Raw genomic sequence first — 16,414 nt, 5'->3', positions numbered from 1 at the left:
TTTATTTATTTATTTATTTATTTATTTATTTTCAGAGAGAGAGAGAGAGAGAGCACAAGCAGGAGAGCAGCAGGCTGAGGGAGAAGTAGGCTCCCCGCGGAGCAGGGAGCCCGATGCGGGACTCGATCCCGGGACTCCAGGATCATGACCTGAGCTGAAGGCAGCCAGCCGCCCAACCGACTGATATTGATATTCTATCATTGTCTTCATTTATGAGCTGGAGTTCAGTAATAAAAAGCTTTCCCTCCTTAACTACTTGTTTATGTCAGGAATAATTCCCTCCAGGAAAGGTAGCATAAATGCTTCATTCTTTCCCTTTACTTACATGTTTTCAGGATGGCTTATCTAGGTTCTTCCAAGGGTGATCAAATCCTCTTGTTTTCATTTTAGTATCATTCAAGTTCACGGATTTAAGCACAGTTGATATATTTCAATCCACTGCTATTGTTTTCATTGATCCTCAAACTGTCTCATCTTTGATCAATTAGAACTTCATGTTAATTCGTGAGTTTTCTGACAGAACCCTAGCAGTCTTAAATAGCTTCATTGCCTTATATATACTATGACAAAATCTTCTAGGCTCAACCTGTACATTTCCCGCCTAGACTCAGAATTAGCTATTTCTCCCAGGAATCCTGTTCCTAGCTATGTATTCAGTGGGAGGAATCCTTTCTCTAGGTATGTGAATTCATTTGCTACTTTATTTCTCTAGCATACAATGGAGCAATACTGCTTGTTAGCTTATTTTTCGATGTATGCACAAGGAGTAGTGTTTCTTTGGTTTACCTGCTTGCTAAATATTCACTGAGAACCTGCTGGCTACAAAGCAGTATGCTGGTAAAGATGAAGAAAACCAAGATGATTATGACTAGGTCCTTGTCCTTGAGGAGATTTCAATTTATTTTGTAGAGAGAACAAGAAATATCTAACATAACAACAAAGGAAGAAATTTTTCACAAATGCTACAAAAGGTACAAAACACTATGGGAATTTGGAATGGACAAGGGCAGGGGAAGGATTTACAAAGAGGGTAAAAAAAAAAAAGAGTAAGATTTCAAAAGCTGGAAACGGAAGGAAAGGCTGAGAGAAGGGCATAAGCAAAGAAACAGAAAGAGAAGGATGTAAGAGAGTGCACATCTTAGGAGGGCAGCTGGAGGAAGACTGGAGAGAACAGGTAAAGAATATATTTCAAGGCCTTCTAGGTGCCAGGCCCGACGCTAATCACACTATATATGTTAACTACTTATGACAAACCATCTAAATAGTCATTTTTATGTCTTATTTTGTAGATGAGACAGATAAGACAAGGTCAAAGAGGCTAAAGTAACTTCCTTGAGATCATACCTTTGGCAAGTGGCAATGCTAGGATTCAAAAGAATCTTTTCTATACACCATCTTACCTCTAAACTAGTTTAACAGCTTAACATATATTAAGGAAAGGAATGGGAAACAAAATCAAAAGTTTGAACAGAGTCCACACTTTTGAGGGCCTCAAGCATACAACTAAGCATTTCAGACTTTATTCTGAAGTATGGTACAGCCTTCTAAAAGCAGGAGAACAAAAAATCTGTAACAGAATATTCTGGAGATAGTGGGTTGGCAGCGTATGGTGGCCAGAAGTGGAGAGGTAGTATGATGCTCTACGTTGACAAAGGAGAAACAAGCAGGAGCAGGGAAAGGAGACAAATGACCTGGATGACTAGAGGTAAAGAAGAGAAAGAGTCAGAAACAATACCAGGATTCTGAGCTAGTGTATGGGAGAATGATGGAGCAATAAAAGAAATTGGGAAGTTAGTAGAATGCTCTAGTTTGAAGGGGAAATTAAGCTTCGTGCAGAGTAATTTTAAGGAGCTTGAAGAGAGGGAAAGCATATAAAACACCTGCTGCCAGGAACTTAACGAATAGGGTTCTTAAGCCTAGTTTCCCAAAGAACAACCAGTTTTTAAAAAATAGGTGTGTTCAGTGCCCACACCTTGCAAATCTCCTTCTTAGGACTGAAGAGTGGGATCCAGACATCTGTAGTTTCAAAAGTTCTGCAGATAATTCCTGGGTCAAGAATCCATTATTTATTTATTTATTTATTTTTAAAAGATTTTATTTATTTATTTGAGAGAGAGAATGAGAGAGAGAGAAAGGTCAGAGGGAGAAGCAGACTCCCCGCTGAGCAGGGAGCCCGATGTGGGACTCGATCCCGGGACTCCAGGATCATGACCTGAGCTGAAGGCAGTCGCTTAACCAACTGAGCCACCCAGGTGCCCAAGAATCCACTTTTTAAAAGAACAAAAGAAGACTGCCATGCTATCAGAAAGATTCTCTTAGTCACCCCAGCAAAACTGGCACAGCCTGTGCTGAATCGGCTTTGTGATTTTCCCTAGCAGCTAGAAAGTGGAAGAAAGTAAAGCTTCTGGTGAAAGTTACCAAAAGCTAGGAATGAGCAAGGACAGCAAAGACAAAAGTCAAGGAGTAGTCTAGAAGTTAGCGAGAGTACCTTTGAAATGGCCAGTGATAATTTCCAGAGGATAGACAGGTAAAGGAGCCTGGGGCTAAAGCTATTGTGAAAGAGGAGCAAACTTAATGGCAAGAAAAGAAGGTACAAATGACTGGCCTTGAGATGAGAACTCTGTATACACTCTATCAATGTCCACATAGAACATCGTGCTGCAATGTGAACACTGAACATCATACCATCAACCTTGAATTAGGTAGTATCATGAGTTCCATTTTATTAGATGAGCAAATTAAAGTTTAGACAGGTTAAGGAGAGGTAACTGAGTGACAGCAAAATAAAAAGGGTGGTGGAGAACAAGAAGGTTGCCAGTTTCCAATCCTCATATTAAGCTTCTGGATTAGAAGGAAGGTTGTCAAAATCTTAGTTGAGACAAGGTGGCAGAAAGAGCTTTTATAACATGATGGAGGAAGATTCATAAGACATTTCAAAATTTATTCAACCAATATGTGCCAGGTTGTGTGGACGTTCTACAATGAAGACATACACACTGGCTGCTCTTGCGTAGCTGGTAGTTCAAGTGAGGGAGGCAAACACATAAAGGGGTGTGCAGTGTGCAACAGGGACATGGAAAGGCACCTTTTCCAGCCTAGAAAACTTTCTAGCCAAGGGAAAAAGCATGTGCAAGGGCTTGAAGACCAGAAAAGACAAGATCTATTGTGGGAAGTAAAAGTAACTGAAGGCAGTTTGAGCACAATGCAAATGGAAGATACCACTGACTTTGCCCATAACAGGCCCCTTGTTCATAGGGCTTACCCAGGAAAAGATATTGGTAAAGCAGACCTCAATGATGAACTGACTGGAGTTATATGCCAAGTTTATAGAATTAGCTGGTCCCAAACTTTGCAGTAGAGGATTACTGTAATGTTCTGTGACCCAGGAAACTCATGCCCTGTCTGAGCAGTTTGTGGGCTTGGGAACAGAGGAGTAGATAGCATTAGGTTCCTAAAGCCCCCATTCCAGGAGGATCTGATAGGTTGGCTTTCTCTCTTCCTCACTTCCTTAAAAAGAAAAATCTATTAGACTATCATCCTATTTGTTTACAATGATATTTTACATCTATAGGGTAGATTATTTGTAGAGTACTGACCATGAGTTTTCTCCCTGGAGTCGCACTATGTGGAAAGCCAAACATCAAAATCAAAATCAGCTTGTTTTGGAGAGATTAGAGTAGAAGAGTCACTAATATGAATGGATATGCTCAATGACATCAGGGTCTTACCACCTTTTTAACAAAATCATTTTATACACATACACAAAAAAACATTTTTATATATATTCTTTGAAGTCTCCTTTTACACATAATTTCACATAAATACATAAATGACACAGATAGTGGAAGGTTTTTAATTGCAGTCTTATTAGCCCCACCCTTTTTAATTTGGCTCCCTCTTCTCTTTTACTCCTCTCCTCCACCCCACTCTACAATAAGTCACAGTAATGATCTAGTATGTACCCTTCCATGCTTTCTTCCCCATGTTCATATAATCATATACAAACACACATATATATATGTACATTTATAGGGATTGGTGAGACTTTTTAAAATAATGAAATTATTAATAGTAATTCTTTTCTCAGCAGTATATCTTATAGAAATCCCTGCAATTCATATAATCCTATTCTTTTTAATAGCTACACAATGGGTAATTTTAAAATTATGCTTCCTTTGTTTTTGTTCTATGCAGTGATGCAAAAAAAAAAAATCCTTTCATACATCCTCAGAAACTATTTTTTGTCATTTCAAATGTCTGATTTTATATCCTTGCTATAAATGTATTCAAAAGCACTATGTAGTACTGTTTTGCATTAATTCATGCTTTATGTAAATAGTATTGTACCACACACATCCATCTGTAATTTGCTTGAGATGTTTTTGAGACTTATCCTTACTGATATATGTAAATTTAGTTCATACATTTTTACACCTGCATAGTATTTGTGCTGCTTTTATTCTATTTTATTTTTATTTATTTATTTTTTTAGAGAGAGTGCAAGCGTGGGTGGGGGCTGGAGAGGGGGAGAGAGAGAGAATCTTTTTTTAAAATTTTTTTTAAGGTTTTCTGAGAGAGAGAGAACACAAGCAGGGGGGAACAGCAGGCAGAGGGAGAAGCAGGCCTCCTGCTGAGCAAGGAGCCCGACGTGGGACTTGATCCCAGAACCCTGGGATTACGACCTGAGCCGAAGGCAGATGCTTAACCAACTGAGCCACCCAGGCATCCCGAGAGAGAGATAATCTTAAGCAGGGTCCATACCCAGCGTGGAGCAAGACTCGGGGCTTGATCTCACAACCCTGAGATCATGACCTGGGCCAAAATCAAGAGCCAGAAACCAAAATGACTGAGCCATCCAGATGCCCCTTTTTATTCTAATTAGAATTCTTATTTTATTTAGTTTTTTCTATTATCCTGTTTATCTAGAATTTTTATTAGGAAACTCCTAAACTTGATCAAATGCCTTTTCTTTTCCTTCTTTTTTTTTTTTTTTTTTTTTTTAAGGTTTAAGTTTATTTTTTCACCCAGAAATCATTCGGAGGGGCGCCTGGGTGGCTCAGTTAGTTAAGCGACTGCCTTCAGCTCAGGTCATGATCCCAGGGTCCTGGGATCGAGTCCCGCATTGGGTTCTCTGCTCAGCGGGAGGCCTGCCCCCCCCCACTCTGCCTGCTACTCCACCTGATTGTGCTCTCTTTAATAAATAAAATCTTAAAAAAAAATCATTTGGGGCCATTCTGAGACAGACATCATTGAAGTGGAGGCTTTGTCAAATCAATACCATAATATAGCTTGGTCCATTGAAGAAGCCATATCTAGAAAACAAAAGAAACTTCTAATTTACCTGGTTTATGATAGGTTTCTTTCCCTTTGCTCTCATCAATTTTATAAGGTTAAAACACTGCACACAGGCTTCCACCAAAATGACTCTCATAGTCTGGTGTTGGGTTAGAATTTTAGGCCCACCTAACCCCATCTTATGGCTGTGTTACATGGACACTCATAATACCTAACAGGACACAAAATGTAAAGGTGTAGGAAAATGTAGGGATTCTTTCCCAAATTGTGGAATATTCAATTCCTAATTTCTTTAATGTCAAGAAGACAGATGGCATGAAAAATTGTACTGATCCAGCTCTTGAACAGAAGTACAGGACTGCAAAGGCTACACTGATTAAAAGATACAAATACTGTATCAAGTGCTCTGTATCAGTGTCACAATGTTTTTTTAAAACTAATCCTTCACTGGGGAAAAAAAAGCCAGTATTGGTTAAACTGAACAGAATATGGTAACCTGCCAATTTTGAATAGGCACTCCATGAAAACAAGTTAATAGATGATGTTAGAAAGGAAAAGAATATTTACTGGTACAGTGCTTGGCAATCTCAGTTTTGATTACAAAAGTAGGCCTTCTAATATTGATTTCAAAAAAATTTTTATTTATTTGACAGAGAGTGTAAGCAAGAGAGAGCACAAGCTGGGGGAGGGGCAGCAGGAGACGGAGGAGCAGACTCCCCGCTGAGCAGGGAGCCCAATGTGGGACTCCATCCCAGGACCCTGGGATCAATAATATTGATTTTATACAGTATACATCATTTGCCAAAAGTTAAGTTTGTCCTAATTAGATAATAAAAGGTACTGCTGTTAGTCTTCCCCATAGATGTTATTTTTCTTATGTTCATTTCCTCAGAGTCAAACTCAGATTCAGTCATCCTCTTACAGATGTCTTTAATGTCATCAAAAGTTGTTTCAAAGTGAGTTGTAGCATTGCCTGTGCAGGAAATAAAGATCTAGTTTTCTGTTCCCAAACCTTTTGGTACAAGGTGGTCACTAATGCTAACAAATTTCTGTTCAGTCAGTTCCAAAAGCTGCAAAGCTGGTCTAATTTCTTTCTCTGGTTCCTTGGCTTCCATAGTTGTACTAACTATGGCGATATACTTCCCTTGTTTTTTTTTTTTTTTTTTAAAGATTTTATTTATTTGACAGAGAGAGACAGCGAGAGAGGGAACACAAGCAGGGGGAGTGGGAGGGGGAGAAGCAGACTTCCCTCCGAGCAGGGAGCCCGATGTTGGGCTCGATCAGGACCCTGGGATCATGACCTGAGCCGAAGGCAGACGCTTAACGACTGAGCCACCCAGGTGCCCCGATATACTTCCCTTGTGCTGCCATACTGTGTACGGAGGAGCTCAGGCATAGATATCTGACTGCTGACTGACTTAGTTCTGGGGAAGGATGATCTGGCAGGAGTTGGCATCATTGGTGTTCTTGATGGGGTGGCTGAGGATGCAGATAACTGATCACCTGGACCACTTTTTCTACCTGGTCTTTTACATAGCTGGGATCAAAAATGAGCTGCTTATAGTAAGGAACGTGTCCTTCAGATTTCACACCAATCACTCTTCCATTCCACACAATGATTTCTTCAATCAGTTTACTGAGTATGTACATACTACCATAAATAGCACTTAGCCCTGCAAATCCCAGGCTAAGTTCTCTAAGACCATAGAGTGGATAAAGGTATGCGCTTTTGCCATACTTGTTGTAAAGTTTAATCCTATTAATGGTTTCACAACATGGTTTATCTAAATAGTCATCCGTTGTTTTTATTTTTATTTTTTTAAGAGTTTTTGTTTATTCATTTTGAGAAAGAGCAAGTGAGCAAGAGCATGAGCAGAGTGGAAGTCAGAGGGAGAAGGAGAAGCAGACTCCCTGCTGAGCAGGATGCCCGACATGGGGCTTGATCCCAGGAGCCCAGGATCATGACCTAAGCCGAAGGTAGATGCTTAACCAACTGAGCCACCCAGGCACTCCAAATAGTCATCAGTTCTATAAAATGCCAGAGCAAAGGGGCACCTGGGTGGCTCAGTCAATTGGGCGTCTGCCTTCGGCTCAGGTCATGATCCTGGCATCCTGGGATCGAGCCCCATATCGGGCTCTGTGCTCAGTGGGGAGCCTGCTTCTCCCTCTCTCTCTGCCTGCCTACCTACTTGTGATGTCTCTCTCACTCTGCCAAAATAAATAAATAAATAAAATAAATGCCATGGCATAGCCAGCAAAATCCATGACATCCTATCCCAAATCAAATTTCTTGTATACCTCCCGAATTGCCATCTTCTTAGGATCAATGCCCTCAAAAGTTCGGGGATCTTTTTCATCAAAGCTGGCAACATACACTAGGAATTTTCTAAAGCGACATTTTTCAAATAGTCCCATTAAGCTAGATGCCAGGGCTTCTGCTTCAATGGAAGGAACCTTGTAGATTTTTCCTCCCTTATAGACAAAGCTCCCTTCAGTCCTTTGAAAACCAGATAGCAAGTGACCTTTGTAAAAAGCAGCATCTTAACCAGCTGACCACTGACCATAACGAACTTGGGAATTAAGCCAACATTCCAGTCTCTTCCTCTCCCCATTGATGGTAGTGATGCTCCTGGTATTTAAAATCTTTTGTATAAATCTTCCAGAGGTGTTATAGGTGAACTTTCTCCTCCATAGTATGAGTTTCTACCCATGTGAAGAACTTTCTTTCCATTCACTGATATTATACTTGACAGGATATATTCAGTCAGGCTGGTGCCCAGTAGGAGCACTGCATACTCCTCATTCATAGCGGGGAAGGGTGAGGACCTAAGCCCCAAGAAAGGAGAAAGCACAGGGACTCTAGGGACCAGAGGCTCTAGGGCCAACCTGAAGAACAGGGGAAGGGCTCAGGCTGGCTAGACGGAAAAAGGAAGCCAGAGCTGGAGAGGAGGGAGGCTGGTTGCCATGTCAGATGGGAAGAGAAGGATCAAATGCCTTTTCAATACCTACTGGTTATATAAGTAACATGTTTTTCATGGAACATTTTTAGTTTGTGGATGATGTTAATAGATTTCCCCAATACTGAATCATTTTTGCATTCCTAGAATAAAACCTACTTTGTTTATTATAGCTTCATTTCTGAAGTTAATTTACTAATACCTTAATCAGAATTGTTCATCTATTGTCACAAGTGCTAGTTTTCTATTTTTGAACTGTGTCTTTAACAGAATTTGCATTAAAGATATACTGCTGGCTTCTCTAAAGGATTCTGACAGCTTTCCACCTTTACAGATGTTTGGATTATTTAAATAACTGGATTTATCTGCTTTTAAAAAGATCATATTCAGCTATGAATGCCTCTGCTTCTGGTCAATCTTTAATAACTTCTTAGTCTCTTTTAAGGAAATCAATTTACTCAAGTTTTCTACATCTTGGGATAATTTTGCTGGGAAAACAATTTACTCTAGCTTTTTTCTTTGTCATAGGTTGGCATGCACTAGTTTCTCAAAATTCTTTTAGTATATCCTGTACCTGTGTTTATGTCTCCTTTCTCATTCCTTACCTTGTATATTTTTGCTAGTATTTTTTTAACCTAATAAGGGAATCAAGGCTTATGAATTACCTGTTTTTTGTTGGTTGGATGATTTTCAAAGAATTAGCATTTGGTTTGTTTATTCCTTCTATTTTTTTTTTGTTGTTGTTGTTGTTTATTTCATTAATTTCTGCTTTTTATTTCCCAGCTTCTTTTTCTTGTTCTTTTTCTAATTTCTCCTAAATGCCAAGTTCCTTCATTGTCCTTTTTCTTTAGTACAGAAGGAATTTAAGATTATAAATTTTTATTTGAGTAAAGGATTTACTGCATTTTGGTATAAAAGTTTCCTTTCCTTTCCTTTCTACCTAGTTTAAAATTCCCTTTTTTTTTTTAAAGATTTTATTTATTTATTTGACAGAGAGAGAGAGACAGCGAGAGGAAACACAAGCAGGGGGAGTGGGAGAGAGGGAGAAGCGGGCCTCCTGCAGAGCAAGGAGCCCGACACAGGGCTCGATCCCAGGACCCTGGGATCACGACCCGAGCTGAAGGCAGACGCCCAACGACTGAGCCACCCAGGCGCCCCTAAAATTCCCCTTTTGATTTCTTCTTTGAATCAGGGTTAACCTGTAGTGTTGTATAATTTCAGTAGGATTTTCCAAGTGATGTAAAGCTTATCATAGTACTGTTTAGCATAGGACAAAGTCTAACTTTTTCCCTGGTATATGCTTAAACAGGTAGTCCTCAGCTAGTGATAGAGCTGTATCTCAAGAGTCCAGGCATAAGTCAACTTTTTGAAAGCAATAAATACCAAAAGAAACATTTTAAATGATGAAGAAATTTTTCTTTACTTAATTTCCTTAAAGTTGGCATAAAAGACAGTTAAATATTCAAAGAACCCTGCAAGAATCAAATGTTGCTAAAATAATAGTGCACTAATAATAACCCTGAATTTCAGGATTGTCCTCTTAGCTTCCTACAGCATGTTCTAAAGAATGTCTCTCACAGCTAGATGGGAAAGAAGAGTGGGAAGGAGTTTGGAAAGAGCTGCATTCTAGAACAGTCACCTCCCTGGAAATCTGCATATATGTTAGCATATTAAGGACTCTGAAAAGTCCTGTATACCTTTGGTTAACTAAGCATTTCCTAAGTATATTTGACAACTATCATTCTTTTATTAATTAACAACCCATTAATTCTCTTTGGGAAATGTAAGCCAAGAAGACAGACATTCCTTGAAGAAAACATGGAATCAAATTCTCTGTCTTCTCTGTGGGTTATTCACAGCTGGGGCTCAGTAAGTGTTTGCCGAATGACTTGGTACCAGAGGTGGTGTGATGCGGCAACAGATGCTACAGTGTCCAACATGGCTATTCTTAGTATGGTCATACATAAGATGAGCTCTCTTAGTAAGGGGTACTCAATATTTTGCATCAAAATACAAACTTTCTATTTTACAATTGTGAATGGAAATTCCTAAGAGTATGATCCTACCTGAATTCAAATATCAAAATTTAACTCCCTGAGAAGGCCATCAAAACCCAGTAAAAGTAATACTGCATTCCAATAACCAGTGAAAAGTATATAAACATATATGCACATGTACACACATGGAAGCAGCATCACTGCCCGCCCACCCTCATCCCCATGTCTCTTGTGCAAAATGTCACATACCGATGACTTAGGTCATCACCAGATCAAAGTATGTTCAGAGAAGCAAAAGGATAAACCTGTCAATTTGTTCCATTGTCCATATTAAACTAAGAGGAGCTGCATACTTTCGGTTCCTATTCACTTAGTTTTATGATCCAGCCATATAATTTCATGGACATAAAGTAGACAGTGAAGCAGGTAAAGCCAGGAAACTTTAGAACTGTAAAACTGAAGACAATCTACATTTATTTAGCTAAAGAACTTCTAGTTTCAAAAATTATGAGATGTGAAATTTTACATCTTGATAGGTACTATTAACTGCCTACAGAACTCTGATTTCGTTTGGGACAACAATGTATGCACAACTGGAAGGGATAGGTCATAATGGACATATGACAATCATGGATGTCCTGATCCCTTCTGCAAGGTAAGTTACTTCCCAGGCTTCTTTGTAGCCATAGATAGGTATGTATGTGGCCACTGAGACAAGAGGAATGTAAATCTGCTGAGAGAAATCTACAAAAGACTGTGCTTTCAACATAAAAAAAAGAGCCATACAGGAAGACATTTTGTCCCCGCCTCGCAGTTTTTGCCAAGTACGCTGGCATGAGGAAAATAAGGCCTGGGGCTGCAATCATCCTTCTTTAACCATGAGGTGGCAAGCAAAAACCTAAGATAAGCAAAAGCATAGGAAACCAACATGTTAAGGACAGTAAAGCCCTGGATTCCTGATAACACCACTGAGTCAAGTGAACAATGTCTGGACCTACCCTCCTGCATTCTTGTTAACAATAAATATCCTTTCATTTTAAGCTCCTATTGGTTGGGTAGGCTGTCACTGCAGCCAACTGTTTCCTAAACTAGCACAGGAATGTCCTATATTTTCATACTGTGATGAAAATTATAAATTCACTTATTAACATTTCAGAATTTAAAACTTTAGAAAAGCAATAGAGGAAGTAAGAGATTTTTAATTTTTCACTGCATATAATGCTATATTTAAATACTTGTACAAACACGAAATGTTTTATAACATTAAACAGAATTTTTTTTAAACCTAAAAAGACAAATAGGAAAAATCGATCCATACCCGTACCTTTCCGTGTGTTCTCCGTTACATCTACCCCAAACTGGATAATGTCACCAGAAAGAATTTCACATGGTGGACTTTCTTCAGAGCCTCGACTCAATCTCTGGCTATTTATAAAGGTACCGTTACTACTTTTAGTGTCTTGGAGATAAAACTGCAAAAAAAAAAAAAAAAAAACAAAGATTAATACTAATAATTCCAAACCTACTTTAAGAAAAAGGACTTCCACCTTTGCAAACTACTACAGGTGGATTTTTTTTTCCCCTATCAATTCAAACTACTTGTTTCAGCTAAGGCTCTCCTTTAATACATAGGAAATTAGAACCTGGACACCAAGTGATTTAAAATCCAGCTAGGCAAAATAGTGCAATCACTTTGGAAAACAGTTTATAAAGTCCTCAAAATGTTAAACAAAAAGTTAGCATATGACCCAGCAATTCTACTCTGAGGTATATACACAAGAGAACTGAAAACATATGACCTCACAAAACTTGTACATGAACTTCATAGCAGCATTACTCATAATAGCCAAAAAGTGAAAACAACCTGAATGTCCATCAACTGATGAATAGGATAACAAAATGCAGTGTATTCATATATTATATTATTTGGCAATATAAAGTAATGAAGTACTGATTCATGCTACAACATGGATGAACTTTTAAAATATTACACTAAAAAGTTAGTCACAAAAGGCCAATACTATATAATTTCATTCATATGAAATGTCCAGAATAAGCAAATCCATGGAGACAAAAAGCACATTTGTGGTTGCAAGGGGTTGAGATACCAGGGGAAAAGGGGAAAGGGGCAGGAGAGTGGTGGTGGAGAGTGATGGTGGAGAATGACTGCTAATGCATACAGGTTTCTTTTGGAGGTGATTAAAATGTTCTAAAAATGAAACAATAGTGATGGTTACATAGCTTTGTGAATATACTAAAAACCGATGAATTGTACACTTTAAAAGGATGAATTTTTTAAAAGATTTTTATTTATTTGACAGAGAGAGAGAGAGAGCACATGGGTGTACAAACAGGGGGAGGGGCAGAGGGAAAAGGAGACTCCCTGCTTTGCAAGGAACCCAATGCGGGGCTCAATCCCAGGACCCTAGGATCATGACCTGAGCAAAAGGCAGACGTTTAACCAGCCGAGCCACCCAGGCGTCCCAAGGGTGAATTTTATAGTATGTGATTTATATCTCAATAAAGCTGTTATTAAAAAAAAAAAAATGCCAGCTAGGGGCGCCTGGGTGGCTCATGGCTCAGTCGTTAAGCATCTGCCTTTGGTTCAGGTCATGATCCCAGGGTCCTGAGATCGAGCCCTGCATCGGGCTCCCTGCTCATTGGGAAGCCTGCTTCTCCCTCTCCCGTTCCCCCTGCTTGTGTTCCCTCTCTCGCTGTGTCTCTCTCTGTCAGATAAAAAAATAAGATCTTTAAAAAAAAAAAAAAGCGAGCTAGACAAAATTCTAATTCTATCTTTCCATCTCATTCTTTGTAATCTTGCTTCTAGGATATCTGAGTTAAATCAAAGGAAGTGTTTATTCCACAGGCGAGGGCAACTGGTTTTAGGTAACACCTATAATTAACAGCTATCAGCTAACTAACATACTTGGTATCAGGAATGACATATCTTCAGTAATTTCTTTGTAATAAAGCAGATTGGAGACACTAGGAATTAAAATACTGGAATCAGCTATGAAGCTACTATTTTCTGGCCTCCTAAACTTGCCTTTCATCGCTTGGGTAACTTCCCTCTTTAAAAAGGGGAGGGGTAGCAAGAAGCCCAGAAAGCCTACCTATTCTAAAAGAAATTAGGAACAATTGGGATCATGCACAACAGACTTACTAGGAAGAGAACAACCAATAAAAAAAAGATGTACCTTTCTTTTTGCATTTTTCTACACTCTCCAGCCCTGCTTATTCTAGCAACATATTTTCACTGAATTCCTTCCTAAGGAAGAAAGGAAAGAAGAAAACTAATATTTATTAAAATATATGTTACACCACCAGGTCCTCATTTAATCTTAACATTAAAGCTATGATACAGATATTATTTCCATATGTAAATGAGAAAAATGAGGCACAGACAAGTATCTTCCAAAGGTCAAAGAGCTAGGAGCAAGGATTCATATAATAGAATTGAAAGGGCCATTTTTTCCCCATTACTTCACACTGACCTTTATGTTTCATTTATCCTTCACTCCTCCCACAAGCTCTTTTCCAAAATGAAACACAGCAAAATATACAACTTGAAGAAAATATGAAAGCGGAATTTCTTTTCATTAATTCCTAGGTGACAATTTAAAGGCCACCAGGCTGTCTATAAATGACTTATTCTCTGTTTGTAATTCAAAAGAAAACAACTGTTACCTGGGCTAGCAATTTGTATACTTAATTACAGACCATTAATGATGAAAATTGTGTTGATACTTTATAAGTCCATTTGAAATTCATAGGCCTTACCATTTCACGCCAGGGAGAGAAGCACAGGTAATACACTCAAGTAGGAACACTTACCCTCACCATTTTTTTCTACCCTGGAACCTACTGTTACACTGTATAGAGGAATTTGGTTTTTATTTCTTAATGAACATATTCATAGGAAATGTGGCAATATCTGGATTCTGGCTTGGTTATTTGTAGTACTGTGTGCCTTGACAAGCCAAATAAAGGAATTATACCAGATTTACGGTGTTTTTCAGACTTCAAGTTCTGATTCATTAGTGTGTTATGAAGTCATTTAGTAGTCTGTGGCTAGCATTTTGATTTAAACTTTAAAAAGAACAGAAAAGAAATAAGAATATGAGTTTCAGTACTGTTAGCAAACTTTGGAAAACAAAAAGTTGTGTGTGTGTGTCAACACCTCTTACGGAGCTCTTACATAACTCTACAACCACAAATTTTCAAATTAAAAAAATTTAAAGTCAACATTAACCCAGTTTCTTTTCATTCTGACACATCTGTATGACTGCCCGAAGCACAGCCTCCATTTAGTGTGAACCTATCATTTATGGTAGTTGTTCACCCTTTCTCTGCTCTCAACTTGCTAATGGCTTCCAAACACCTTAGAATAAAACCTAAAGTTATCATTATAGCCTATAAGGCCCTATATGATCTTGCTCTTGGTTCCCTCTCCAAACTCATTAACTTCCACTACCTTCTAACCTCAACCCTCTCAGCCACACTAACGTCCACTCATGTGCCTGAGCCTCTGGACTTGTGTATAGTATAGCTAGACCACATTAGTCTACATCCCTGCAAAACTATTTTCATTGATATGTTTTAACCTTCTGAAGACTGATACTAAAAGTGATGTTTGTGCATCTTTTATGAAACAATCTGCTATTATTCGGTCTAAATTGTACAGAAGCTTTTCTATGTACGGGTTAGGTTCCTGAAGGTATAAAGAAGTTTGTTTGCAAGAGACTGTGCTTCCTGTGCTTAGGCATTTCCCATAAGTAGATATGTTAGCTGGTCCTTTGTCACTTTTAAACCAGAAATATTTTTCTCCTCTATGATGATAAACCTTCTTCCATCAGGCTTCTTCTTCTTCTTCCTTTTTTTCCCTTAAAAGAGATCAGTTTTGGCTACTCTAAAATTGTTTTTCAAATCCCACTGAAGCTTTAACTATCTTTATTTCCTAGTAGTGTAAGGAATGCCCAAGTAGCTCTAGTGTTTGCATTGGCCACCAGACATTCATTCACTTTGAGCAAGTGTTTAAATAGCCCTGAACTTATAAAACCCTCTGTGGCCTGTGGCCAAAGTTCAATTTATACTGTTTTCAGACTTAATCTCTGATTAACCCCTTGCTTTTCCCTAAATAAATGTGAGGGTCCCAGAAATCTGACATTGATAGTTGTCCTTGAACTAAAAGGTTCTCCCTGCCCCCATCACTTTTCCCCATCTCTTGTTGATTCTGATTACTTTCAATGACACAGGCACTATACTCCACATGTTGCATAATATGCTCTTTGGCCTTCAAAAAGTTCTTGCTCTTCATTCCATAAACAAATACATTTTGCATCATTTTCAACTTTACTAAAATCTGTAAATACTTTCATTTCCACTACAATGATAAACTTTTTAAAAAATTTTTTTATTATGTTATGTTAATCACCATACATTACATCATTAGTTTTTGACGTAATGTTCCATGATTCATTGTTTGCGTATAACACCCAGTGCTTCATTCAGTACGTGCCCTCTTTAATACCCATCACCGGGCTAACCCATTCCCCCACCCCCATCCCCTCTAGAACCCTCAGTTTGTTTCTCAGAGTCCATAGTCTCTCATGGTTCGTCTCCCCCTCTGATTTCCCCCCCTTCATTTTCCCTTCCTGCTATCTTCTTCTTCTTCTTTTTAAACAATATAATGTATTATTTGTTTCAGAGGTACAGGTCTGTAATTCAACAATCTTATACAATTCACAGCGCTCACCATAGCACATACCCTCCCCAATGTCCATCACCCAGCCACCCAATCCCTCCCACCCCCCCACCACTCCAGCAACCCTCAGTTTGTTTCCTGAGATTAAGAATTCCTCATATCAGTGAGGTCATATGATACATGTCTTTCTCTGATTGACTTATTTCACTCAGCATAATACCCTCCAGTTCCATTCACGTTGTTGCAAATGGCAAGATCTCATTCCTTTTGATGGCTGCATAATATTCCATTGTGTATATATACACCACATCTTCTTTATCCATTCATCTGTCAATGGACATCTTGGCTCTTTCCATAGTTTGCCTATTGTGGACATTGCTGCTATAAACATTAGGGTGCATGTACATACCCCTTCGGATCCCTACATTTGTATCTTTGGGGTAAATACCCAGTAGTTAAAC

General features: G+C 38.7%; 1 protein-coding gene and 1 pseudogene across 28 annotated transcripts in view; both read right to left on the bottom strand.

The window, feature by feature from the left end:
* SLMAP (sarcolemma associated protein) overlaps positions 1-16,414 on the bottom strand; it is a 194,358-nt gene that overhangs the window by 117,485 nt on the left and 60,459 nt on the right. For 18 of the 28 annotated variants that reach the window (XM_073901413.1, XM_025885104.2, XM_073901420.1 and 15 more), the window contains exon 3: positions 11,574-11,721. In XM_073901413.1, coding sequence (XP_073757514.1) covers positions 11,574-11,721 — 148 coding nt within the window. Of the gene's footprint in view, positions 1-11,567; positions 11,722-16,414 lie in introns of all 28 variants that reach the window. The other 10 variants (XR_012380909.1, XM_025885105.2, XM_073901419.1 and 7 more) reach the window with 1 other exon arrangement.
* LOC112833771 (rab GDP dissociation inhibitor beta-like) lies at positions 6,142-8,365 on the bottom strand (annotated as a pseudogene).

Source organism: Callorhinus ursinus, unplaced genomic scaffold (assembly GCF_003265705.2).
Source record: "Callorhinus ursinus isolate GAN/ISIS: 27379988/994484 unplaced genomic scaffold, GSC_fseal_2.0 scaffold15, whole genome shotgun sequence".
Lineage (NCBI taxonomy): Eukaryota > Metazoa > Chordata > Mammalia > Carnivora > Otariidae > Callorhinus > Callorhinus ursinus.
This window is presented reverse-complemented; position numbering and strand designations above follow the sequence as displayed.